Source organism: Ascaphus truei, chromosome 2 (assembly GCF_040206685.1).
Source record: "Ascaphus truei isolate aAscTru1 chromosome 2, aAscTru1.hap1, whole genome shotgun sequence".
In the NCBI taxonomy this organism is placed as follows: domain Eukaryota; kingdom Metazoa; phylum Chordata; class Amphibia; order Anura; family Ascaphidae; genus Ascaphus; species Ascaphus truei.
The window spans coordinates 358,028,439-358,055,806 of NC_134484.1; the positions used below are offsets into that span (position 1 = coordinate 358,028,439).

The window sequence follows — 27,368 nt, forward strand, 5'->3', positions numbered from 1 at the left end:
TGTCCACCCCAAACCTTTTTAACTAATGGTCCTACAGTGGACCAAAATAAGGGGATAGAAAACCCCAGACGAGGGAGGTGGTGCACAATCCTCAAGGACTTCGGGAACCTCAAACTACGCGGATAGGCTCCTTTATATTCATACCTCCAAACTTATCATCTAAGTTCCTATCCTTTTAATACAAAGATTAACTTCCCAAACTATATAGTTTAACAATTCCTGGAGAATATTCATCTTATCGTTCTAATAATGAGGATGCGGGTTAGGGCCATCTAAAAATTTGTAAAATCAATACACCCACAAGAATTAAACAAGATAGCATTGAAACTATTGGAAAGTCTCCTCTCTCTTTAGTTCCTTTGTTCTCCTTCTAGGTCACAGGGGACCACAGCGAGCCAGATAAAATAACAAAAGCACAGAGGAAAAAAGTTTGCAGCAGGCCATAAATTCTGGATCGCCGACATCTTCCTTCCTTTAATCAGATTTCAACCATGGGGAAGGCCCCTTTGCACCCTCAAGATGGGTGGGCGGACTCGGAAACACCTGAACGGTCGCTTATTCCTTCTAGTTGTGGGACTTCTGGCGATCCCTCAGACCTCGGGAATGTTGCGATTTCATGGTTGGCTGCTCCTGTAGACCAAGGGCTCTTGAGAAGTTCAACGCCTCTTCCGGGTATCTTAACGAAACTTGCCTCCTGTCTTTATTAACCACAAGTTGGAATGGGAAAGCCCATCTGTAGCGGATGTCGTTGTCTCGTAGAACTGCTGTGATGGGGCGGAGGCTTCTTTGTCTTGAGATTGTTAATCTGGAGAGATCTTGGAAAATCTGAATCCTAGAATTCACAAAGTCCAAAAATTCTTGATTCCTGCAGAATCTTAAAATATTCTCCTTAGTAGTGTAATAGTGTAATTTTACTATTACATCCCTGGATTTCCAGGGGTCTGCGAACCTTGTGCCCAGGGCTCGGTGTGCTCTATCCATATGCAGATCGCTTGTTAGGAGAGATGGGACTAGTTGCATTAATAAATTTATTAAATAGGATAAAGTGATCTGGATCAATTTCTTCCAGGATATTTCTTACCCTGAGGTTCTGTCTTCTTTCCTGATTTTTCAATTCATCAACGTTATCTTTCAGGCTCCTAATTTCATCATTAAGCCTGAATAATTCATCTTCAATTGAACCCCAGCTTCGAGTTTATTCTCCAGCTGTGTTGTCAGTTCTGCCAAGGTAGAGAGATCTGACATGAATTCTGCCACATCTTTGTCCAGGGCCGCTGGGAAGACACCCTGCATCTCTTTAAACAGTTCTTTAAGGGCTTTTGGAGTCATTTGGGTGTTCTCCTCTGTATCTGGTTCCTTGTCCAGCTGATTAAAGTTTTCTCCTTTGTGTGTTTATCAATACATACAGTATATTATCATTCACTTCCGGTGCACTGTGTCTTTTGAGATGCATGTATATATGTGTCATGGGAGAGGGGGTTTGGCCCGGTATTAAAGGGGTTACACCCCATTTGGCCACCCCCTGCTCTCACGTGGGAAGCAAGGGGTTAACTGGACTGCGGTCCAGCAAGGTGTTTTTTCCCTGCTTCAGCAACCAAATGTATATTTCCCTGTAAAAGTGTATTGTTCCCATACCCGTGTTTGCACCAAACACATACACTGGGATTGATGCGGGAGGGAAGGGGTTAATGTTAATTCAGTGTTTATAGCTCTTTGTTCCCTTTTCCTGCCTTTTCAGGCTCCATTTTGCAGCTCTCCATAGGTCGCCATTGCAGCCCAATGTAACCTTATGGAGATTCCGGCGATTTGGGCCTGTTTTCGTAGAAGACCTGCAGGTGGCGCCCGGCTCCAGTCACATGGATGGCCGGCCCTTGGGTTCTGGAGGCAATGCTTCTCACAAGTAGGGGAACAGTGAGGTGGTGCCATATCTTTGTTATATGTTGTACACTGTGTGTCCAATATCTTTAGCCTAAGGCTAGGCTAAGGCTAGCTTTAGGCTAAAGATATTGGACACACAGTGTACAACATATAACGCAAGATATGGCACCAATTCACTGTTCCCCTACTTGAGAGAAGCATTGCCTCCAGAACCAAAGTGCCGGCCATCCGTGTGACTGGAGCCGGGCACCAAGACCGGAGGAATGTCTGAAGTCGGAGCGGGAACCTGCAGCCAGTAAAGCTGAGAGAGAGGCGGCTATCGGTGAGCGCGAAACCCGGTTGGCTGAGCAAAGACCACCGCTGCAGCCGCTGTAACCATCAAACCGCCCAGAGAGCAGGGAATGGGCCCAGCTCCGGGACGGCAGAGACTTGGGGAGGGAGCGGGGGAGCTCAGAGACCACGGGAGCCTTGCAGCAGGAGAGGTTTCGGCCGTTGCGGCGGCCAGTCCATTTTCCCTGGACGAGCTAGCACTGGTGTGTGTGTTGGGAGAGACATGGTTCCCGGTGGATTGGGCACAGTTCATGGCATTGGTGCCGCACAGACCCGCTTACCCCCTCCCTGAGCCCGGTGCTCGAGCAACTCCGCCTTGGACTCAGCAGCCTCTTGTGGGGAGTAGTCCACCGGTGGCGGAGGAGCTCCAGCAAGAGCAGCGGTGCGATCACTGCCAACAAGCAGGCCACAGCAACACCCGATGCCCGGACTGGGCGCGGTCGGGCGAAGAAGCCCCTCAGGGCCAGTGCTCACGAGCTGCGGAAAAGGTGTCCAATTTAGCGGCACCCTCCGATGGCTCCCGCCCAGCTGGGGCGACATCCCTTCGCGGGACGTCCCCTGGAGAACCTGGCTTGGCTGCATCGGCAACAGCGACGGGGAGCGGCAGCCATCCATCTGCACCCGGCGGAGAACAGCAGAGTGGCGGGCGGAGCACATCTTTTCCGGCCATCAGCAGTGGTGCTCGGCAAGTGGTCGGCTTGCTCTAGCAAGATGCTGCGGTACCCCTGGCCCAACCTGATATGGTCCGGCTAGTGGAAGTGCTCCCAGGACTCGGGATGCAAGCGGTGACAGAGGAGAAGCCACGATTCCCGCAAGCTGCCAGAGCCGATTTGATTTGGGGGGACGGTCGGGGTGTGCGGGAGGTGGGTGATTTGTCTATTTTGGAGGAGTCGACGCTCCTCAGAAGTGACTGGAGCCCCTCCATCTATGCCGGTGACCCTGTGCCAAAGCTGGGTGCTGTTGCGGCAGTCACCCGGGGCTCGCCTGTGGCGGCGGCGGCGGAAGAGCTGCGATCCGGCAATGTGCCGGAGCTCTTTCTGAATGGGGGATGGACGGGTTGTGGGAGGGGGTGGTTTCACCTGGTTTGAATGGAGCCGTTTATCTCCACAAGGACATGGAACCCAAGTCCTGCACCATTTTCCCTGTGCCAAACCTGGGAGCTGTTGCGGCAGGTGCCCGTTGCTCCCCGGCCAAGATGATGCTGGCGGTGGCCACTCCAGTCCCCCTGCAATTGGGACCAACGAAGGCGGCGGTCTCTGCGGGGACCAGCGAGGTAAGCCAGACCCAGTCGCAGACTGACCCTGACTTATTTGTTCCTATGACTGTACCCTATGGTTCCCCTGTAGGAGTGACCGGTGGGTGGCAGGAGATAGGGTTACCAGGGGTGGGGAAGGAAGGGCAGCTTGTAGGGCAGCTAGGCTTTCCCATTACCCTGGTGGGGCATCAAGGGGACTGTCAGTTAAGAGCTCCACTGTTGCAGCCTTGCTATGGGCTGGAGGTATCAGGGGTTGTGGCACAGTTAGACCACCCCAGGGTTACCTAACTGCCAGGAGCTAAGGTGGGTGCATCCTCACCAGCAACTCTGAGCTCACCTCCGGTAATGGGGGCACAGCTTCAGGGAGAGGGGCTAGCCCTGTTAGCACCCAGCTCTAGGATTGCCTGGGAGAGGGTTGGGTGGGCCAGTGGGAACCAGGGAGGGAAGGCAGTAAGTGAGCCAGCCAGATTTCCCCATTACCCTGGTAGAGCATCAGGGGGTCTCTCGGTTTAGAGCCCCACTCTTGTCGCCTGGCTATGGGCTGGAGGTATCAGGGGCAGTGGCACAGTTAGATCACCCTCAGATTACCTGCCAGCCAGGAGCCAAGGCAGGTGCTTCTGCACCAGTGCCCCTGGGCTCCTCTCCTGTAATGGGGAGGAAGTGTCAGGGAGATGGCCTCACTCAGGTATCCCTAGTATCCAGGTTAGGACAAGCTAGGGAGAAGCGGAGTGAGGAAAGGCTGCAGGTAGGTAGCCAGCCCAAGGTCTCAGTAGGAGAGGAAGGGCTAGTGGTAGCCGGGGAGGGAAAGCAGCAGGTATGGCAGCTAGAGTTCCCCATTACCCTGGCAGAGCCTCAGGGGGTCTCTCAGATCAGCAACCCCTGTTGCAGCCTGGCTATGGGCTGGAGGTATCATGGGCAGTGGGCAGCTTGTGCCACCCCAGGGATACCTGCCAGCCAAGAGCTAAGGCGGTTGCATCTGAAGAGATGCCCCTGAGCTCATCCCTGGTAAGGGGGAGGCAAGGTCAGGGAGGTAGGTGCACTCAGGTAGTCCCTGGGTCTGGGTTAGGATTGCCTAGGGGGGAGCGGAGTGCAGGTGGGCTGCAGAGAGGTAATCAGCAGGAGTCATCAGCAGTGACTGAGGTGCTGGGCGTAGGGGAGGCTAAGCAGGGAGACACTGTGGAGCAGGGGGAGATAGGAGGTCAGTAGGGTGTCAGGCAGCTGGTAGAATCTTGGAATGGGCTAGGAAGGCAGGAGGTCCCTTGTTCTGACTTGCCAGGAGAGACACCCATGACAGATCCCCCAAGGTTCCCATAGGTAGGGCTTTGGGGAGGTAGACAGCCAGGAGCAGCAGCCAGGGCTGGGGGGGTACAGCAGAGGGTTCTGCCCCCAGGGCAGCCAAGGGTAGCTACAGGGAGGAAGGGCAGAACAGGGGAGTGGAGAGATGCTGCCCCTAGCAGCAGTGGTGGTAGCAGGTGCTTGCCTCCTGACCTTCAGTCTTGAGAGGGCAGGAGTATAGCATCTGGGTACCAGGAACCCCAGTACAGGGTACTGGGGGATTGCCTTGTCCCAGGAGGCACAGGAGAGGGTAGGAGTCAGAATCCCAGATGGTTTCTGGAATCCAGAAGTGATGCCACTCGGGGTGGGGACTGCCCTAGAGCCAGGGGGGAGAGGCATAGGTATAACAGAGCAGCTACAGGTGGGCACAGGGCCAGGGCAGGTGGGGTCCTTACAGGATAGTGACATAGCTCTTTCCCAGACTTGGTTAATGGAGAAGCGACGGTCTGTGCTTGGTAGCTGGTCTCTCGCTGGTACAGAGACATGCCAGTCTCTGGGCAACATGCAGCCTGGTCTGCAGAGGTGTCCCTTCACGGTGGTCTTGGTTCACCAGGCACTGGGTGGGAGGCAGAGGGTGGCAAAGGAGAATGCCTGGCGGCCACGTTGGAGCCCTGCTCAGCAAGATCTGGACTTCACCATCCAATGTGGCCAGGACAATGTACTGGACAATGTCAGGGGACAATTTTGCCAGGCCAACCCCTCAGGACTGATCAAGTGCTTCAAGGATGCCAGTGGTGTCCCAGTGCCAGGGTGGGCAGCTAGGTCACAAGGCACCCATTGAGCAGGGGAGGTGTCATGGGAGAGGGGGTTTGGCCCGGTATTAAAGGGGTTACACCCCATTTGGCCACCCCCTGCTCTCACGTGGGAAGCAAGGGGTTAACTGGACTGCGGTCCAGTAAGGTGTTTTTTCCCTGCTTCAGCAACCAAATATATATTTCCCTATAAAAGTATATTGTTCCCATTCCCAGTTTGCACCAACACATACACTGGGATTGATGCGGAAGGGAAGGGGTTAATGTTAATTCAGTGTTTATAGCCCTTTGTTCCCTTTTCCCGCCTTTTCAGGCTCCATTTGGCAGCTCTCCAAAGGTCGCCATTGCAGCCCAATGTAACCTTATGGAGATTCTGGCGATTTGGGCCTGTTCTCTTAGAAGACCTGCAGGTGGCGCCCGAGATGAGGAGCGGCGGTTTCCCATTGTAAGTCAAAGGAGCCATGGACTTCAATGGGGATTCATCGACGCCGACCTCCAGGAACGGGTTGGCAGCCATCCAAACCACAGACCGCAAGAGCGGATACAATGTCTTTGAAAAGAGCTTTTTTCACTGAGTTCAAGTTCAACTACAAGTGGCGTGGGAAACTTAGGTTCTAGAGCACCCAGAAATAAAATTGTTTTTGCCCCTAGCCCCTAGGAACCCGCACATACGACCACCACCGGGTCCGAGAATGAGGGACCGAGCTCAACAAGAGGGTCGCGCCATTGACTCTAATGGCTGAACGGAGGTCCCATTGAATCCAATGGCGGCGCTCGCCCATGCATTTCCTATGGTGGCGCCGGCCATTGATTCCAATGGGGGAAAAGCCGCGTGGCGTTAAAACGGCTAAGTCCAAAACGGTAAAATGTGTAAGTCCATATCTCCGGTTCTTTGAGGACCAGAGGACTGGGATTTGGGTTGCATGTAGTCACTGTTCCGGCATGACTGCATGGCCATTTCCAGCCCTCTCCGCATAACCAGACGGTGTATGGGCAAATGTAATAAACTGTGGTTTTCCCATAGGCTTCAATGGTGGAGTTGCTTCATTGAAAGTCTATAGCGGCGAAGCCCATAGACTTCAATGTCGGAGTTGCCCCAGTGAAAGACTATAGCGGCGGAGCCCATTGACTTCAATGTCGGAGTTGCCCCATTGAAAGACTATAGCGGTGAAGCCCATTGACTTCTACGGCGGAGTTGCTCCATTGAAAGCCTATAGTGGCGGAGCCCGTTGATTTCAATGGGAAAGAGTGAAAAGCAGAGATTCATTTTTTAGAGCGGAAAATCCTGCATTAAAGTAATAAGAGTTTTAACTTGTTTTCTGGTATCTCCGGTTCTGGGGGTCGCCGAGAGCTGAAACTTAGCCACCATGGAGAGTCACCTCCGGCATGAAGGACTGGCAGGTTTCAGCCCACTGGGCACAGCAGAACGGATTATTTTAATATGTGAAGATATTAAAAAGTGAATTGTATTTTGGGTCTGGTATAAAAACTCAGAGCCCATATGTATGGTAATGCTCAGGATGAGAGACAAGTGGTCGATCATAAACTCCTGATCAAAGACTCCCCCACCCTGCTTGTGAATGCGAGCACAAAGGAATGCAGGACATGGGTACTTGATATTAAGTGTTGTAATTCACACCTGGGAACAAAGGGTATCCTGGCAAAGCCAGACTCGAAGACGCCAGTCTTGTGGGAGTGGGGCTGAGGAAAGAAGCCCCCTATTAGAAAAATACCCACCCAGTGGGCAGGAATAACGGTGCACCTCAGGTGAGGTGGCAATGAGAGATTGGGTGCAGGTAATTGTTCTCCAATGGCCTGTACTCAATAATAAAGTATAGGACTGGAATTAGATATAAACCAGTGTCCATCCTATACTCAGTTGTCTTTTGTGTCTTTTCGTGATTGCTGCATGAATTACTAATCGTATAACCTGATTACTTCATTCCAACCCTAAGTAAGTGTATATATTTGCCTGTTATTTGTATATCTGTTGTGTTCACCTTTTTTAAGGAATAAACTCTAATTTATTTTATCTAAGTCGTGTTCAGTTCAACCCAGGTATTTGGTGTATATTATATCCTATCACAAGTTTCCGTGACAATATGTAAATAGAAAGATATCCTGCACTCCTATGGTAGAATAGTAATGACTGGTGCTATTGTCATAAAAATACACAACATAGAATGCCTACAATGAGGAGGTATAGAGACAAAAGTACTCAGCAGTTGAAAATACAGAATTGTATTAAAGTTACAAATACTTGCACAATTCATCATCAACGTTTCGATCCCGGAGAGAGATCTTTATCAAGGGGGGTGCAGAGAACAAGTGAGACTCAGTGACATTTATACCCTAGACACACCTACCAATAACAATCAAAAGTTTAAAAATGTGTGAAAAAACAGGTGAGTACATGATGACAAATACAAGAGTCAACAGCTGTGTGAGGAGCTAGACCATTGGCTGGAAAACATGCATATGATGTAAAAACAGAGAGCGTCCTATATCGTCATGGTGATAGGGCAGAGTCACTGATCCGGGTCCCCGGAAGGTGGAGACATCAGAAGCCTATAGCGTGGAGCAGAGTATAAACAAATGGCAGTGATGGATGTGCATGCGCAACTGATAAACCTCCGCAACACATAGAGGAGTCATGCTGTTAGCTATGTAAATAATACACAGTATGAGTGCAGACGGCGTCCAAAATAACCATAGAAATAATTAAGGGATGTGTTTATCCGTGTCCATATGAGCATGAACTTTTAATGCACCAGCAAAAATAAAGCCCCAATCAGATGCGGTGGTATACGCGCACGCTCAACTGAAAAAAACTTCACTATCTATAAGAAAGCGAAGGAAAGCACTAACCACTGAAGGTGATATCACATAGAAGATAATGCCCACGTGGATGATGACAAAATAAAAAACACTCCAAATATGCCCAGCAGTATAGTGACCAAAAACGTGGCCAGCATGATGCTCACCAATCGCATGCGTATAGAAAATTCATGATAAGTATCAAAAAAAGCCTCATGGTGCCCTATTGAAGATTTAAACAGCTGTTGTAAAAAAACAGACAGCAATACTGTGACAAGCAACCACATACATATCATATAGTGGAGCAAAGTAATGTTGAGCTCAAAGTAAATAAACTGTGGGCTTTTGATTCAAATCAAAGGGGCACTGATGGTAGCAGAACTAAACATGGAAGTAAGACAAAAACAAATAGTAAAGAGTGTACAGTATCGACACAGCTTATTCTAACAAAAGCCGCACGGCAGGATGTGTGCGGGCAGCGTGGAGATGCGGCTGTCCGCGCGTCACTGTGACGTCACTGTCACGTGCGTGCCCGGCTTCCCCGGCTTCCCCGACACCCCTGAAGGTTTGAAGTGAGGTAAGCGGGGGTGCGGGGAAGCAGAGGGGCACAGCAGGAGCAGCTAGGGGGTCGGGAAGGGGGAGCAAAACGCCATGCGAGCGGAGGGGGTGCACGGAGGAGATGCAGCGGCGTGCGGTCTAGACCCGGCGCCAGCCGGAGTAAGCCCCGGGCAACCGGCAGCTTTTGTTAGAATAAGCTGTGTCGATACTGTAAGTGAGGGAAAAGAAAAGGAAGGAGAAGGGGGAAAAATAAGTTTAAATACTTCAATAATAATAATAATTACTTGGTTATTTAGTAAACCCTTTGGCCAAAGCGTCATAAGCCTGCATATCAACGTCAAGGTATAACCAAATTAATGCAGGTCCTACCCTACACTTTGAACCCTTCCTTTTACATTTGTATGAGGGGAAAGAACCATAGCAGATCCTGTTCTTGCAGGAAAGTGAAAAGTCCTCCCAAGTTAAAAAGGTGATAAGGAGTGAGCTCAGGGGTGGTGCCACCTGCCTCCATACAACTGTTGCCATGCAGGCTTATGACGCTTTGACCAAAGGGTTTAACTAAATAACCAAGTAATTATTATTATTATTATTGAAGTATTCAAACTTTATACTTATTACCATATACTGCACCGACACACTTTATTCGAGCAAATACCCGGTATGTACCTGGCAGATACCTGGAATGCGCCGCTCCTCACCTCTGACAAGCCCCGTTGCATTTGCCTTCCCAGCCTGGGTTCATGCCTGGCTGATGGGCGGCTGATCTGTTAAATGATGATGATTAGGATTTAATAGGCTGCAATGCTTCGCGTGTCTACCAGATGGCATAAATTCATGAATTGTAATGCAGTGTATATATATATACTGTGCAGTATTGCAGCCAGAGGGAATAAAATGCTTCAATCCCTGCCTGGAAAAAAACCCAATGCACTCGGGCAGAAAACAGTCACAAACCTCAATACACCCGGGTATACCCGAAATCGTGGGACTAGCCAAGCTCGAATAAAGTGTGTCGCCAGTGTATGTTATGTCAATTGGATGTAGCTTTGGGCACCCCTGTCTTCTGTTGTATACATTTGCCACGGTCAGTAGCTCTCTTTTTTACATAAATATATAGTCATGATGTGGTGGGTTTAGGAGTTTGAGCTAGCTGGGAATGTGTGTGTTAATATATATGTAATACATATGTATATATGTATATGTATATATATATATATATATATATATATGTGTGTATATGTATATATGTATATATACAGTGGTGTGAAAAAGAAATTACACCCTCTTTGAATTCTATGGTTTTACATTTCAGAACATAATAAAAATCATCTGTTCCTTAGCGGGTCTTAAAATTGGGTAAATACAACCTCAGATGAACAACAACACATGACATATTACACCGTGTCATAATTTATTTAACAAAAATAAAGCCAAAATGTAGAAGCCATGTGTGCAAAAATAAAGTATAAATTATGATTCAATATCTTTTAGAACCACCTTTAGAAGCAATAACTTGAAGTAATCATTTTCTGTATGACTTTATCAGTCTCTCACATCGTTGTGGAGGAATTTTGGTCCACTCTTCTTTACAACGTTGCTTCAGTTCATTGAGGTTTGTAGGCATTTGCTTATGCACAGCTCTCTTAAGTTCCAGCCACAGCATTTCAATCAGGTTGAGGTCTGGACGTTGACTGGGCCATTGCAACACCTTGATTCTTTTCTTTTTCAGCCATTCTGTTGTAGATTTGCTGGTGTGCTTGGGATCATTGTCCTGTAGCATGACCAATTTCAGCCAAGCTTTAGCTGTCGGACAGATGGCCTCACATTTCACTCTAGAATACTTTGGTATACAGAGGAGTTCATGGTCGACTCAATGACTGCAAGGTTCCCAGGTCCTGTGGCTGCAAAACAAGTCCAAATCATCACCCCTCCATCACCATGCTTGACAGTTGGTGTGAGGGGTTTGTGCTGATATGCTGTGTTTGGTTTTCGCCAAACGTGGTGCTGTGCATTATGGCCGAACATCTCCACTTTGGTCTCGTTTGTCCAAAGGACATTGTTCCAGAAGTCTTGTGGTTTGTTCAGATGCAACTTTGCAAACTTAAGCCGTGCTGCCATATTCTTTTTAGAGAGAAGAGGCTTTCTCCTGGCAACGCTTCCAAACAAACCATGCTTGCTCAGTCTTTTTCTAATTGTACTGTCATGAACTTTAAAATGTAACTGAGGCCTGTAGAGTCTGAGATGTAACTCTTGTTTTTTTTTGCAATTTCTCTGAGCATTGCACAGTCTGACCTTGGGGTGAATTTGCTGGAATGTCCACTCCTGGGAAGATTGGAAACTGTCTTGAATGTTTTCGATTTTTGAATAATCTTTCTCACTGTAGAATGATGGACTTTAAATTGTTTGAAAATTGCCTTATAACCCTTCCCAGATTGATGGGCAGCAACAATTGCTTCTCCAAGATCATTGCTGAAGTCTTTCCTCCTTGGCATTGTATTAACACACACCTGAATGCTCCACACCAGCAAACTGCTTTTCTGCTTTTATAGAGGTGGTCACACTTGCTGATGATCAATTAAGCAAGGGCATTTTATTAGCAGCACCTGTCTGCTGCTTAGCATCTTAATTCCTATGGAAGCAGTAAGGGTGTACTTAGTTTTTCACACATACTGTAGCTTCTCCATTTTGGTTTTATTTTTGTTAAATAAATCATGACATGGTGTAATATGTCATGTGTTGTTGTTCATCTGAGGTTGTATTTACCAAATTTTTATACCTGCTAAGGAATAGATGATTGTTATTATGGCCTGATATGTAAAACCATAGAATTCAAAGAGGTTCTACTTTCTTTTTCGCACAAATATATATATATATATATATATATATATATATGGAAAAAAAAGAAGAGAAAAAGCGCCCGATCCTTGTATAAAATCAGATAAACAATTTTTAATAAATCATGGACAGACAAATGCACACTCACACTTTGTCAATAAAAATAAGGCATGTTATGGGACCAGCCTATGCACCAGGTTGAAGACTCCATGGTAACCTCCGCAAGATAGCGTCCGAAATGGCTCCAATTACACGTTTGTTGTTGCCGCAATAATCGGAATGGATAATCTTCCTTTAGAATGAAGCTTTTCAGTACCGTGCGGCCGCCATTACTCTCACATGAATCAGGGACCAGGAAGATCTTCACTGATGTCCTCACACTGGCGTCTGGACTGCTCGACCACCGTAGTTTCAATGCCACGTGACCCTACGCGTTTCTTCCGTCTCAGCGGATTTCATCATCATTTTGATCCCCTGATGAAATCCGCTGAGACGGAAGAAACGCGTAGGGTCCTCTTTGAATTCTATGGTTTTACATATCAGGCCATAATAACAATCATCTATTCCTTAGCAGGTAAAATTTTTTTAATTTTTAATATTTTTCATGGTACTTACAACATCAGTTATGTAGTTTAAGTAACATTTTTTACTTATTTTCATCCATATATCACAATAGTGTGATTATCCCAATTTTTCATTTTTTCTATTTTTATTTTCATTTTTATTTTTATGCACATTTTTAAATTTTATCTTTTTAGGCTATACATATATTTTACTATAATTGTAATTTTATTTGTTTCATACCACAAGCATATTGGTATGTTATACTTTCAATAGACATCTGTGCTGGGTGCAACATCTTGACACAATTGATCAGGGCTGCAGCTATTTGGGTGTAGTGTGTGAAGGGCGCTGTCTTTATTCTTGTTATATATATATACTGTATATATATATATATATATATATATATATATATATATATATATATATATATATATATATATGATATTTCAGAGAGAGGCTAGAGAGAGAGAGCACAGTTTTGTGAATAATACAGTATGTGTCATTCTCGCTGCTTTGCTTTCTCACAGTGTGAGTTTCTCTTGATACTGGTAGAAGTGACACAGATGGCTGGCACACTTGGTGTAAAAATTAAATAAAATATACTATAAGTTTAACCCCCCTGCAAATTATTTGACTTCTATAATATAGCAGATAATAAAGTGTACAGTAGTGTCCAGCTACTACCCAGGCCAGGTACCAGCCAAGAGAAACACACAGGTAGAAGGTCAGTCACTCAATGTGAACAGATGCAAATTATTAGACTCAGATCAGATACGTCTGCATCAGAATACAGATCATTCCACTCAGTCAGCTCAATCAATTGGCACAAGCAGTCAGTAGAGCCGAGGCCAAGGAGTGAACACAGACAGAGGTCAGTCCAGTCACATTAAATATTACTACTTTTTTTAAGTAAATAATATTATTATCTAATAAAATATTTGAGTCAAAAGCACTAGTACTACAGTAGGAGCAGCAGCCACACACCCAGTAACCCCCACCACGCCAAATCCAAGAACACAATGGCTTGGACCTGGGGCTGCATGCCTATTTATACGCCTTCCAAAATTAATTGTAAACATAAAACGTATCATTCGAATGATAGGTATTCAAATTCGATTGCGAATGCCCAGTGATAAAAGAAGAAAAAAGAAGTGAACATGCCCCTTTAAACTGAGCCGAAAATATCCTTGGCTGAAAGGATCTGGCACATTCACGGCAAATGCAAATGTCTGCAAAATGTGGATGAAATCTCCCTGCATATTTATCAAAACAAACATCCTATTGTATGCTCTGGGACCTTTTTCTATGATAAATGTGATGTCATGTTTTTGCTCCAGTTTTGCCTGAGTTATGCAGCTACAAGACTTTGATATATAACTGCCTAGGTGTTAGTTGATGCAGTATTATGAGTTATGTAAAATACTGCATTTTCTCTCTTGCATTCTGTACAACAAATACTAATTTGCTGTAAAGGTCTATAGGAATTAATTTCAAAAGTTAGATCTGTCAATAAAAAGTTTCTAATTTTCATGTATTTTCTGATTTCAGAACACATTAGCTTGAAAGATTGGAATTTGCATTATTTTAATTTTGTGAGAAAGGCAGTCTCAAGTATATCTGTTGACCGTTAAATACCATAGAAAGCAGTTGTACAGAATGAAGTCCCTGTAGAAGCTCATTGTAAGTATGGAAGAGCTCTGAGCAGCTTCCGCAATAACAGAGATTCTGCTGTTACAATCAGAATTCAAACTAAACATTGCCACAGGGATGTAGGTCCTAATTTAATCAGTTATGCATAATGGTCTGTATTGAAATGGAAGAGAAGCTCTATGCCAAAACAAATTAAGACTTGAAATTAGTCAATTTTTTTCAGAAGTATTCAGTATTTTTTCCCCATGTAATCTTAAATTACAAGTTTATTGTCTGAATATGTTGATATCATTGAAGAGAATAAAGTTCTGGGAAATTAATTAGCTAATTTCTATTGAGTTTTCTCTATCTCTACTTCATGAGGGAAGAAGGAAAACAATCTATCTATTTTCCACCCCAAGAACACATTGTATCAATCAGTGGAAGGGTACAGATATGAATCATCGTTGTTCTCTTTTTGGGGGAATATATTGGGATATTCTGCACCAACACTGCCATTGAAACCTTTGGAGACTATGTAATATATGTCAAACGTACAGTATATGTTGTATTATCTGGGGTTAAGAAGGATGCAGCAGTCACACATTCTTCATGCAAAAAGTTGCTTTCTCAAAAATCTACGGTTCTGTCCCAAATCATAGACCTTTGTCATGAGTCAGCATGAGTGCTCCTTCCTTCCCTTGTACGTGTTACCTGAGGAAACAGTGTCCCTCACTACATCTGTATCCATATCACATCACTCAAGAGCAGTAAACAGGGGCATGAGATTTATGTCCAAAACTTGCTTATTGGATCATATGGATGTATACTATTCAAAATACTACATTTAGTTTTAAAAGCACTTTTGCCATACATTTAATCTCCCCAATATTCCAATTACTTTATGTCATGAACGTCACATCTGTGAGCTTGTGACTGGTGTATGTGACAAGGGTTAATACTTCTAGCTATTCAGATAGCTCCCTGCTGGGTCCCTAAAATGAGCTATATATTTTCCCTAATCCATCATACTATAACTCTATTGGCTGCCAGGGTTTACATTAGGAGTCCATGGCCTCCTTTTTACTAGGAAAAAAGTGAATAGTACAAAATCCTATTGTAACAAAATGTGTCCCAAAATGAAGTTACTCTCTCTCTCTCTTCAAAAGGTGTTCGATTCATTTAGAGCCTAAATACAATACAATTTTAGATTTAATATACAAAAATAGTACAGTACTTGGTTGCAACAAACATATATTACCACTTAACAATATCGGATTCCACGACCTTTTGGAAATGGGTACAGTATATGAGAATTCACGTGTTTATTTTGTAACCTAATCTTACTGTCTAAAAATGTTGTTTTTGGAATTCTGTAGATTTTATTATTCATAATTAAAATTAAGACATAGAAAGATAAAAGAATAAGTGCTATATGTATGTACAGTATGCATATCATTATTTATATAGCGCCATCCATGTACTGTAAATAGCACTTTCCAGCAGTAATACATGTGATGTAATAATATAGCACATAATGGGAATAAGTGCTTCAGACATAAAATTAACATTATGAAAAGGAGTCCCTGCCCTAATGAGCTTACAATCTAAGTGGTAAGTAGGGAGAATTTACAGAGACAGTAGGAGGGTGTTATAATAAGTGCATCTGCAAGTGGTCAAGATCAGTGCATACAGTATGAGATGAATATTATCAGCCAATGGAGAAATCCATATGCTTAGTTAAAGAGATATGTTTCAAGATGGGCCTTAAAGGTAGCGAGAGGGTGCAAGTCAGATATTGAGGGGAAGGGCCATCCAAAGTTGTGGGACAATGAGTGGGTGAGTAAAGTTTTAGGTGGGAGAGGGCTTCATATACAAAAGTGTAGAGAAAAAACATCCTTGAGCAGAACGCAAGTCAGATAGGTGCACAGCTAGAAATTATGGCTGAGATGTAAGGAGGGGCAATAGAGTGTATAGCCTTAAAAGAGGAGAATAATTTTGTAAGTATTACAATATTTAACTGAAAACCAGGAAAGACATTTCAGCAGGAGAGACGCTGAGACAGATTTTGGAGAGAGAAAAGTGATTCTAGCAGCAGCGTTTGGGATAGATTTTAGGGGAGGGGTGAGAAACAGAAAGTCCATACAGTAGAATGTTACAATAGTCGAGGGGAGAAAATGATTGCCTACATTAGGCCGAGTCCATGCTCCCTGCTTGCTCGCTGAGGCGCGCTGAGGCGCGCTGAGGCACGCTGAGGCTCAGGGAAAGCTGGTGCTTTCCGTGGCCTTGCGGTTGCTTACCGCATGCACCGTCAGCGGGCCTGCCGGGGGTGGGCGCGTCACTGGCCGGGGCGGGCCAGTGACGTCACGGAGCTGGTTCGCCCTCATTGGGCGAACCGCTCACGTGACCGGCCTGTCTCGCCGGCAAGCGGGGGAATTTAAAATTCCCCTAAGACCTGCGCTTCCGTAAGCGCGCGGAAGCGCAGGTGAGCCCCTACTAAAGCCGCTCTAATTGCGACTGTAGGGGCTCAGTACTGAGCGGGAGCGCGCGTCAACACGCTTCCGCAAGCAAGCAGCAAACATAGCCGAGGCCTTAGGCTAAGGCCCCGCTCCCAGAGTCAGCGCACCTGCGCTGCTGACAGGCGGTGCGCTGAGATACACAGACCGCGATCTGCGGTCTGTAGGGAGCGGGAGCCGGAGCGGGAGGTGGGAGGCTTGATCGGGAGGTGGGCGGGAGGTGGGCGGTTTGACAGGGAGGGGGGGCGTGGCTTGAGCGGAGGGACCCGCTACTCTCCCCCCCCCTCCCTCCACGGACTCGGGCTGGAGCTGGAAGGTAAGTTTAAACACACACACGCAGGCACTCATTCATACACGCGCACACACACACACACAGGCAGGCACTCACGCACTCATACACACACACGCGCGCACACACAGGCAGGCACTCACGCACTCATACACACACACACACACACACAGACAGGCACTCACGCACTCAGACACACACACAGACAGGCACTCACCTGCTTTCACTCCACACTCCTCCCCGCTCCCCGAAGCCTCTCCTCCTCCCGAAGCCTCCCCTCCCCATTGGCTCACAGCCACACACGTCACGCGTCAACGCTAGGAAACACCATTCTCTGGTGTCTCCAGCGGCTGACGCGCTACAGCGTGTAGTGCTCTGTGCAGCCAGGGGGGACCGGGACCGGCTCGCGAGGATTCCCCTGCTGGTGGGGAACTCGCGACCCGCCGCCCGCGCCAACGAGCGCAGCGGGACCGAGGCCTTAGAGTTTTAGCAGTAGAGCGACAGAGAAAAGTGTGTATCTTTGTAATGTTATGGAGGAAAAAATAACAGGTTTTAGCTACATTGTGATTGTGAGAAGAGAATGTGAAGGAGAAGTCACATGTGTCCCCTCGGCAGCGTGCTTGTGATACTGGATGTATGATAGTATACTATATATTTACTAAGCGGTGTTACTCCATAAGACACCTTCCAGACTGGTAGACACCTTGCAACCCATTCACTTGAATGAGCAATATTTTCTAAGTTCTGCTAGAAGATGTTTTTTGGATACTAATATGGGCATACTGTATATCCCTTATTATATGATTGTTGCAAAAAATGATGAGTCAGAGTAATTTTCTTTTAGTCCTCATTACTTATATGGCAGAAGGAAAAGTCTAGTTATAGTACTGCCTTTAAGTCAGTGAATCCAGTTGAAATCCCACTTTGCACATCCATAAAGATACTTTAACATACGTACAGTATACAGTACAGACACTTGCACACTTATAGCACATTATGGGAATACATGGAAGACTTTAAAGCAGTAATACATTCTAATTTTATCATCTCCAGCCTCATAGGATTTCCCAAATTATGTGATATGGCAATGTGGCCCGAGTGCTGCAGATAACGCCTGCCAAAGTTTTCAATTCCAAAAGTTCCTTGTTGGTGAAGCACAAACATTTCTGGGACATGCTTGTAAAATGCATGTGTGTTCCAAGCATTGCTGCACTTCATATTGGCTAGCTGGTCCATATGCAAAAGCACACAATTGTTAATAAATAGTGCAGCACTGACAGGTACAAGGATTTATTATTTATATTTTGCTGTGGTTGGTCATACAGCTCACCTGCAATTATTATAAAGTAAAAAAATTATTTATGTACTGAATTACCTGATTTCAATTATCTTGGAAATAACAGAATCTGTTACCTGTACTGTATGTAGTTGGTTTGGTGCATGGCAAATACTTTTAGGGAAAGTATCTATGCTACCTATATATGTTAATATCAATGTATGTAAAGTTCCAATGCCTTGCAAGCATCTCTGATTAGTGAAAAGGTTAAAAAGGACTACTGAAAGTAAAACACGTTTTAACTATCTACATATATTCTTTTATAGGTCAGTGCTTTAACTCAAGAGGTTTCCCAGTTGGGTAAGGATATGAAGACTGTTATGAATGTTTTGGAGAATTTATTAGCAGCACAAAGACCAGTAGGATATTATTCAACATATGGTACAGTGTTGGATACAATGGGAACAACAATAGGTTCCCCAATGGAACATTTACAGACTAGAATGACATTGACGGCACATCAACCTTACATGCAAAGACAAGCTGAGACGTTGGTTGGAACCCCAGCACAACTTTGCCAAGGTACTGTTGTGTCTGACCTTTGGAATATTGATCCATCATCTGTGGGAAGCAGCCCCCAAGGGAATGGATCAAATGTTCAAAATTCATTGGATCGTGAATTTTATTATACTTCAGGCCTTGGATATTCTCCTTCACATTATCAAGTTATTCAGGCTGACCATTTTCCATTTCTAAAGTGCACATCGCCACATTCTGACACTACCTTGACTCCCCTTCAGTCTATTTCTGCAACCCTTTCTCCATCTATGTGCTCATCTTCTGGGACTTCATTGCAGTTTGTACAGCCCAACAGATCTGAGGAAGGCTTCAGCCAAGGAGAAATTAGTTCACTAAGCCTTGAAAATCTGCCAGGTTCTTGGGACATGGAGGGGACAACAGGAATTACTGGACAGTCTACAGAGGATTTTCCCCATGAAATTGTGACAAGCACAAAACATTTTAAAGATGACAAAGCCATAAATGTATAATGCTAACTGATAAGATGTACTCCAGCTTATGCTACAGAAGTAGCAAGTTGGTAACTTTTACTGCATGACAGCACTGACACATAAAAGTTGGAATTAGGAAAAAATAGAATGGAAAAGGTTTATCCAATTTAATACAGCAAAGATCTCACCGTATATCTAGAAGCATGGTGGGTGTGTTTTTTGTTACTTATGTAAGATATTGGTCTGAGTGCCAGAACTATTGTTACAGCCTGAAAACAGCTGGGAGTCATACACAAAAGAACACATAAGCACTTATGTCATAGGGAGGTATTGTATCTCAAAGCATAGGCTCTTTCCTGAGTGCCTGATTGTCATTTCCAAACAATAGTCATGTCAATGCTTGCTTCAGGTGACCATGACTCCTGCTGGTCTACTTGTCAGTTCAGAGAAGACATAAAAACAATTATCGCTGCATGTCATCTCCTAGACAATCAACCAAATAGAGTTGGTAGATGGTGGTTAGTTGTTGCACGTTATTTGTAATTTTAATGAAACCTCTTAATTTATTTATCAAAAAAATGCTATTTTTATATTCTTGGTATGAAATATGTATTTAAACAATTTTAAATATTTATAACTAAATGTCTTTTTTGGTAAAAGCTTGCTGTTTTCATGAGAAATGCACAATTCTTATGCATAAGGAATTAAACAATTTATTATTAAGAAAAAGAGTACTTAAAATAATAACCCTTTTGCATGCAGTTTGAATGAATGTACCCAATTGGTATAATAAAAACACCAAAAATCGTGGAATGTCATAAGGTGACAATATTATTATAAATGTACAGTAAGTTGGAAACATCCATACAATATTTTTTGTATAATCGAGCTATTTGGGCAACAATATTGAAAACAATGCATTTCTTTCTTACATTTCAGTTTTGGTATTGACCCCTTAGATTCTAAATGACCCCGTGAAACATTGAAGATCAATGTTTTTCAAGCCTGTAAAGCACAGAGGGGACTAATATATCTGCATTGTATCACAGCATAGTGAAAGGGAAAAAAAAGAAAAAATTAGGAAAATCTTCAATCGATTGTCAAAAGCCAGAGACCTCATTTATTTGGGTGCATCTCCAAAGAAACTGTGCTACCTTTATCATTAATATAATTATTTAACCTACAAAACATATTAAAATAAGCATATTTGATGTGTCCGTTATATCCCTAGTCATGCACATTAATGTTTTTCTGCATGTAGATAGAAGTTTGCACCTTTTGTAAGAATTCCCATTATCACAAGCCCACAATGTATACGTTGTGCTACTGTTTTGTAAACTAATTTAAATATCAGTGGTGTTTATTTTTAACCATGTTAAGGTCATTTGAAATCAAATGTGACCAGAAAAACCACATATATTATAAGATCTGTTTAGCAATGGGTAGTATGGTATGGGGTAGCTATAAAATAAAAGCTCACACATAAGATGGGAAATAAACGTCATCAAGGTATGAAAATAACAACATATTGATAGTATTATATAATTTATTGGTTACCATTGGTCTGTTTAGTGCATTAGTATTAATAATATACTGTACTGTATGTGACATTATAATGTGATTTTGATAAGTTATATACTGTACAATACATTTTTTTTCTACAGAGATGCTGTGAGACAGCATCCAATTGATGTGACGTCAAGAACAGTGACATCTACAATTGTCACATCACTGATCTTTTTTTAAATAAATGACATGAAACCTCTTCAGTGCTAGAGTTGGCACAAGCAATACTATATGTATTATTAAATGCATATGTCGCATTTTAATTTTGTTAAAGATTCCCTTTTACTAGCTGGACCTGGCAAGTTTTGTAAACATTTCTGTTTTTAGCCTCTTTGCTGCCAGTGGGGCCCCCCACACATTGCAATATTAAAAGCTGCGGATATTACCCTTGCTGCATACAGTATAACCATGCTGTCTTATGTCACTTAATCACCCATGTGACCTATTTCTTTAGTCAATTTGACCAGCTACAGTTTACACGATGACACCAATTTTCTTAAAATTCCTGTCTTCCTGTACATGTTATATACAGTACACCTCTTCCAAATATTAGTGATTAAACTATCTGTGATATTTAATATTTCCGAGCACCAAAAGGCAGCTGACGTTATAAAGCATATAAAAATCATCATCACCATTTGCACATGCTGCTTTTGAGAAATAATATATATATCATCAGAGAATGTGTATAACTTTTTAATGTATTGTGACAGCTGTCTGTCTTTAAGAACACTATTCATTGTATTGAAAAGTCCTTCCAGGAGTGCACAGTCAATACTATTTTATGCATCTAAGGTGGAAGGAACAATAAAGGGTTAGGGGACAAAGAATTTGAAAAGGCTGTCCGGAGAAAAGGTAATCTATTCAACATAAACAGTATATACTGATGACTGAAACATATCTCTTGTTGTGAATGTTCAGAGAATAAAGCAATCTAAATTATGCATGATGTATTTTATTTAAAAGAATAAAAGTTTGTTTATGAATAGATTTGTTCTGTGTTTTCATGAAATCAAAGTCTAACTGTACTATCTTATTTTAGTTGGATTGCATAAAGAAGTTTATGTATCAAGGCTGTTTTAGAGCAAAACTGGGGAATTTTCACCCTGCACCAACAGTATATACTGCACTAAAGAATTTAACTCCAATTTTGTCCGATCTGCCCTTGCTTGAACCTTGGGGAGAGTCCGTAGAAGGAGTTACATAGTACATATATTATAATGAGATGTATCAGTCTGCATCTATCTGCATCACTCCTTTTGTCTTTTAATTGCCAAAAGAATCCTCCATATCTGAAGTGGTCTGTAAGAGATGTGTGCAGAGGTATATTTAATGGAGACTGATTAGGGTGAAATTAAATCCCGGCTTTATTGCTCGTGTTCTTTTAACAAGGCAAAACATTCAAAATAAACAAAATAAAGGCTTACTCCACTTTGGAGAATATCTAAACCTTTACTCCAGCCCTCTCTAACTGGGCGGGTAGCTAAGCTAATTACAACCCCAAACATATATATATATATATGTAACGGTTTTTCTGGCCCGGCCTGACCCACCCAATCTCACATTGGCCCCTGTGGTCTAACCGGACCCCATTACAGTGTGAATATGCCTGATGGTGCACCTGCTGGCTACAGGACTCCTGAGTCTCCCGCATGGTGGTGTGTGGGGAGGACCCGTCAGACAGGCAGCTGAGGTAGTGTGCTGAGTCTCACCTAGTTCCAGTGCAGCGCCTCCACCTCACCAGGGTCCCTGCGTCCGCATGGGGATGATCCTGGCGAGGAACTCCTCCGTGGTGCTCCTCTCTGTACACTCATTCTTGATAGATACACGAGAGGGTTTCTGGCTGAACTCATCTTTATTGACACGGCAGGGCAACTGCCCTCCACAAGGAGTATCTTCAGCCGCTCATCTCGCCAGTGCTCCCTTTAGTTAGGTATGTCACCTAGATCAGGGATTCACTATTCCCGCAGGAATCACTGTCCTGTGCCAGGTCCCTGGACACAGCCTCCCATGGAGTTACTATAACATAACTAACACTCTAATAGAACTTGAACTCCTTCCTCAGCTCTGACAAGAGCTGGAACTCCTTCCTCTGCAGAACAACTACTAACACAGCAACTTTCCAGCAACTAACTTTTAGACACAGTGCTGTGCCTTATGTAAGCTTCTGAGGCTGACACATCTCTGACATCACTAACCATGGGGTCAGAGCATGTGACCAGTCCCAGCCATACACAGAGCACCCCACCAGGGTGTGAGGGAAAACCTCCATGATTACTGCTGGCATGCCCACACTTACCAGGCCTTACTGCCAACAGGAGAGATGACTGTAGGCATTTTACATGACCGCTACATTCTCCCCCTGGTGAATCCCATCGTCCTCGCTGGGACCTAAATTTGTATACCTCTTTCCAGGAAGCACTGTAACGGAAAACATAATTAACATCACACAAATTTCCTCATAATACAGTACATATGAATACAGTCATCCGCCAAGCCCGCCCCGACCAGCAGCCACGAACCCGCGTAATGTCTCAGTACCCCCTTAATAATAGTGATCTGGGTCAGGTTTCCTCACTTCCCGGTTACCCATATCCAGGACCGTAACATAATAATGCCTAGGTGATCCTCTCTCTGGCACATAGGTCACCCTATGTTTGTGAACATTTCTCCCTATGCTCCACACTCGCATCAGGGTGTCTATTCTTTCTTCCGCCTTCTTACCTACAATGTCGCTCTCCCTATTGGCTAAATACAGCTCTATAGTTTCTTGGAGCCACGTTTCCCTATTGTCCTCAATTTCATCCATCAGGGGCTCCGGAACATAGGGATACTCCAACCCATGGGATTTTTTATATTTGACTATTATAGCCCTCTCCGCCCTACTGACCCTGGTCAGATCAGCATTACCTGCCCTCCCAGGTAACACCCATGATAGGGGCTCATCAGAATCTACTGGATCTGACAGTGTGTCGGGACCCATGGGCGCTATGTCTCTACGCTCCAGCTGGAACCACCTCTCCTGTAATTCCCTGTCCCTCTGCTCGGGTGTAAACTTCCCCTCTCTCCACCAGAAATCTACCACGTCCTCCCGCCAGATGAGGAACCGAGTACGGTCCATCCACGCGGAGTACCCTTCAAATAGTGGGGCCCACCACCGGGTCTCCTTAAATGGGTTAGGCCCGGGTTCCCGATCGTCATCAAATGAAAATACCCCTGACGACCTTGTAGATCGCGAGTTGAACCACCTCGAGGACCCCGGGGCCTTTACTGCCGGTTGGGGTGCTGTATCCGCCACCCTCAATTCCCCTCTTCCCCGTGAATCACCTTCCGTAGCTCCACTGAGCTGCCTCTCCCCAGTCCGTTTTTCCTCCCCCCCCAAAGGTATGTCCACAAGTTCCAAGCTGGGCGGTGAACCCGGTGACCGTGTGATAGGGGTAGGGGCATTAGCTAGGGCATGGGGTTGGGTATAGGGGCATGGGGCGGGACCCCACGGGGTTACGACCCGCTCCTGGCTGTCCGTAGACTGGTCCAAGGATGATGTCTCACCCTCCTCAGTCCTGACACCGTCTCTCCATTTTCTGGGCAATACGAGCGGTCGGGGGCCTTCCCCCAATCGCCGAAGCGTCGCTGCTTCCCCTTCCTGGGTTCCGCCGTCGCCACCGGAAGTGACGTCCTCCCCGGAACCGGAAGCGTCGCCATCTCGCGTTGGACCCCCATGCGGGATCTCTTCTCCCACGACATCCGGTTTCTCCGCCGTCGCCACCGGAAGTGATGCCGTCCCTCCACGTGTGCGTTGGGCCTGGCGCGGCCCTTCCAGCGCTTCGCCGTCTGTTGTGACCAGGTAAGAGATAGGGCTTTTTGGCTTACCCATCCGCAGGGGTGTAGGCGTCTCTCTCCCATCTCCGCCAGGTCCTGGGATGGCGGGACTCCGTCGGTCGGATCGCCGATCTGCGGGGGACGTCCGGTCACTCACCCCACGGGGCGTCGTCCTTCCCGTCTGTCTTTTCCGCTCCGTTTTTGCTACCGCCAGCTCACGGAGGTCCTCATCAGAGTAGTCCCCTCGCCCCGACCTAGGGGTCTCGGGGCGGGGTGAAAGTCTCTTTGCCCCTGTCGCGGGGTTTAATCCAGCCGCCTCAATGGCCAGTGACCCAGCCGACTTGACCGGCTCCAGTCCCCTGTCTCCGGGACTCGCGCGGTTGATCCACAGCGCGCCCGGGGACTCAGCAGAGCGCCGTGTCACATCCACCGGGGGGTCAGCAGGCTGTATTGGGACGAACGTGGGCATAGGCCACAGATACAAAGTCCCGCAATGAGGGCAACGTGCCATCGTATTCACAGTACCTCCGGGCAGCCCGCATTGTAGGCAGAGCCCGACTACCGTCTCTGTATTGGCCACCCTCACCACCAGCACCCCGCCGGGCACTGAGTAGGGCTGGGTGGAGACCATAGTGCCCACAGTGGAGGAGCAGGCCATTCTTTGTACAGGAGTCACTTCCTGTACAGGTCTCTCCTTCTCTGTGGTTCTTCGCAACTGACTGGTGGAAGTTGCTGGATCCGCCACTCCCTGCTTCGGCTCCTCCCTTCTCTGACAGAGTTGGAACCCGCCCCCAGGGGTTGCAATAATGGGCGGGTCCCACAGGGGAATATCATGCCCCTTAATTAAGGCCGCACCTCTCTGTCCTGGTGGGCGCGGTCTGCGTTTTCGCGCCAGTCTCCTCCCCAGAGCTGGAGTCCTTTCCCGCGGCTAGTTCCCGCCTTCTCCTTGCAGCAGCTTTTTGCACAAGGTACCTTTGCTTGCAAATCACCTCCACGGCCGGAACTACTTTTTGTAGTGGCGCCGTCTGGATATCAGTCCCTGGGCCCAGTGGGTGCATCCCCACAGGCCATAATTGAAAGTCACTCCCCCTGGTAGAAATCAGGGGAGGGTCCCATAGACTCAACGGTTGACTCAGCACAGGGGCTGAATTAGTCACTGTCCATCCCGGCACAGCCATAGCTTTCGCGCCATGCCCCCCTTCAGGGCGGGGCTCTGCTGTTCGCGCCATTCCCGGCCAGCTCTGTGCAAGTCCTGCAGCAGCCATTTTTTCTGTAACTGTCCCATGCGGTTTCCCTAGCAAGCGGGAACCGCCATTTTGGTTGACTTTTGAGCCCAAAAAGTCCATCTGTTTGCTCTCCTCACGGGGTTCTCCCCCAATTATAACAATTTCTTCACACTCTTCAAGGGTGGCCCCTCGCTGTCCCATACAGGATAAAAACGGGGCAGCCATAGCCTTCGCTCCGCTCCAGAGCAGCCTGGTCAATGACAACTCGGCGACAGTCTGCTCTTCAGTGGGTTGCACGCCACGGGTGCCCTCCCCATCAGCCTCTGTCCGCCATTTTACGTTCTCCGCGCCACGCGGCTCCTCCACTCTCTCATAACAGTTGTCGTACATGAGGCTCCACTCTGCGGGGCAGCCACCACACCGGTACAATAAAGATTAGCTCAGATGCACCACCACATGTGTACCTTTTCTAGGTGTGACTCAGTGTTGCACTACCTCAGGCTAGGCTCACTCTCTCAGTGTCTGCTGTGACTCCTTCCTCCCAGTCTGTGCTCCCTACGGTGAGTGTCTGGAATGGCTAGGTACTCTGGCTGGCTCTGCCATGCAGTACTTGGGGCGTCTACCTGTCTTGGTCAGCCTAGCGCAGACCCTCTCCAGGACTCCTGACCAAGTTAACAGGCTGTCCCTTCTGGCATCCTACCAACTAGCACTGCCTCAAGGTGACTCGGTCAGCTATAGCCCGCTCCAGACCCCTCACTCCCTTCAGGCCCCTAGGTTGTCCCTGCGAACTGACAATATCCCGTCAGCCCCCTGACCACCCCTAGGTCCATCCCTACGCAGCACAAAGTGGCAGCAGACACTCTCCCTGTTTCCCAGTGACCTAGCTAAAAGCCTGTCCTGTTGACGGATCTGATCTCAGCAGCTCGCCTCCAAATGTAACGGTTTTTCTGGCCCGGCCTGACCCACCCAATCTCACATTGGCCCCTGTGGTCTAACCGGACCCCATTACAGTGTGAATATGCCTGATGGTGCACCTGCTGGCTACAGGACTCCTGAGTCTCCCGCATGGTGGTGTGTGGGGAGGACCCGTCAGACAGGCAGCTGAGGTAGTGTGCTGAGTCTCACCTAGTTCCAGTGCAGCGCCTCCACCTCACCAGGGTCCCTGCGTCCGCATGGGGATGATCCTGGCGAGGAACTCCTCCGTGGTGCTCCTCTCTGTACACTCATTCTTGATAGATACACGAGAGGGTTTCTGGCTGAACTCATCTTTATTGACACGGCAGGGCAACTGCCCTCCACAAGGAGTATCTTCAGCCGCTCATCTCGCCAGTGCTCCCTTTAGTTAGGTATGTCACCTAGATCAGGGATTCACTATTCCCGCAGGAATCACTGTCCTGTGCCAGGTCCCTGGACACAGCCTCCCATGGAGTTACTATAACATAACTAACACTCTAATAGAACTTGAACTCCTTCCTCAGCTCTGACAAGAGCTGGAACTCCTTCCTCTGCAGAACAACTACTAACACAGCAACTTTCCAGCAACTAACTTTTAGACACAGTGCTGTGCCTTATGTAAGCTTCTGAGGCTGACACATCTCTGACATCACTAACCATGGGGTCAGAGCATGTGACCAGTCCCAGCCATACACAGAGCACCCCACCAGGGTGTGAGGGAAAACCTCCATGATTACTGCTGGCATGCCCACACTTACC

General features: G+C 46.2%; 1 protein-coding gene across 2 annotated transcripts in view; it reads left to right on the forward strand.

Annotated features, from left to right (window-relative positions):
• The window catches only part of KCNH8 (potassium voltage-gated channel subfamily H member 8), a 672,749-nt gene extending 651,195 nt beyond the window's left edge, over window positions 1–21,554 (forward strand). For both annotated transcript variants that reach the window (XM_075586916.1, XM_075586915.1), the window contains one exon: window positions 18,361–21,554. In XM_075586916.1, coding sequence (XP_075443031.1) covers window positions 18,361–19,083 — 723 coding nt within the window. In that variant the 3' untranslated portion in view covers window positions 19,084–21,554. The remainder of the gene's footprint in view (window positions 1–18,360) is intronic.
• The last annotated feature ends 5,814 nt before the right edge of the window (window positions 21,555–27,368 follow it).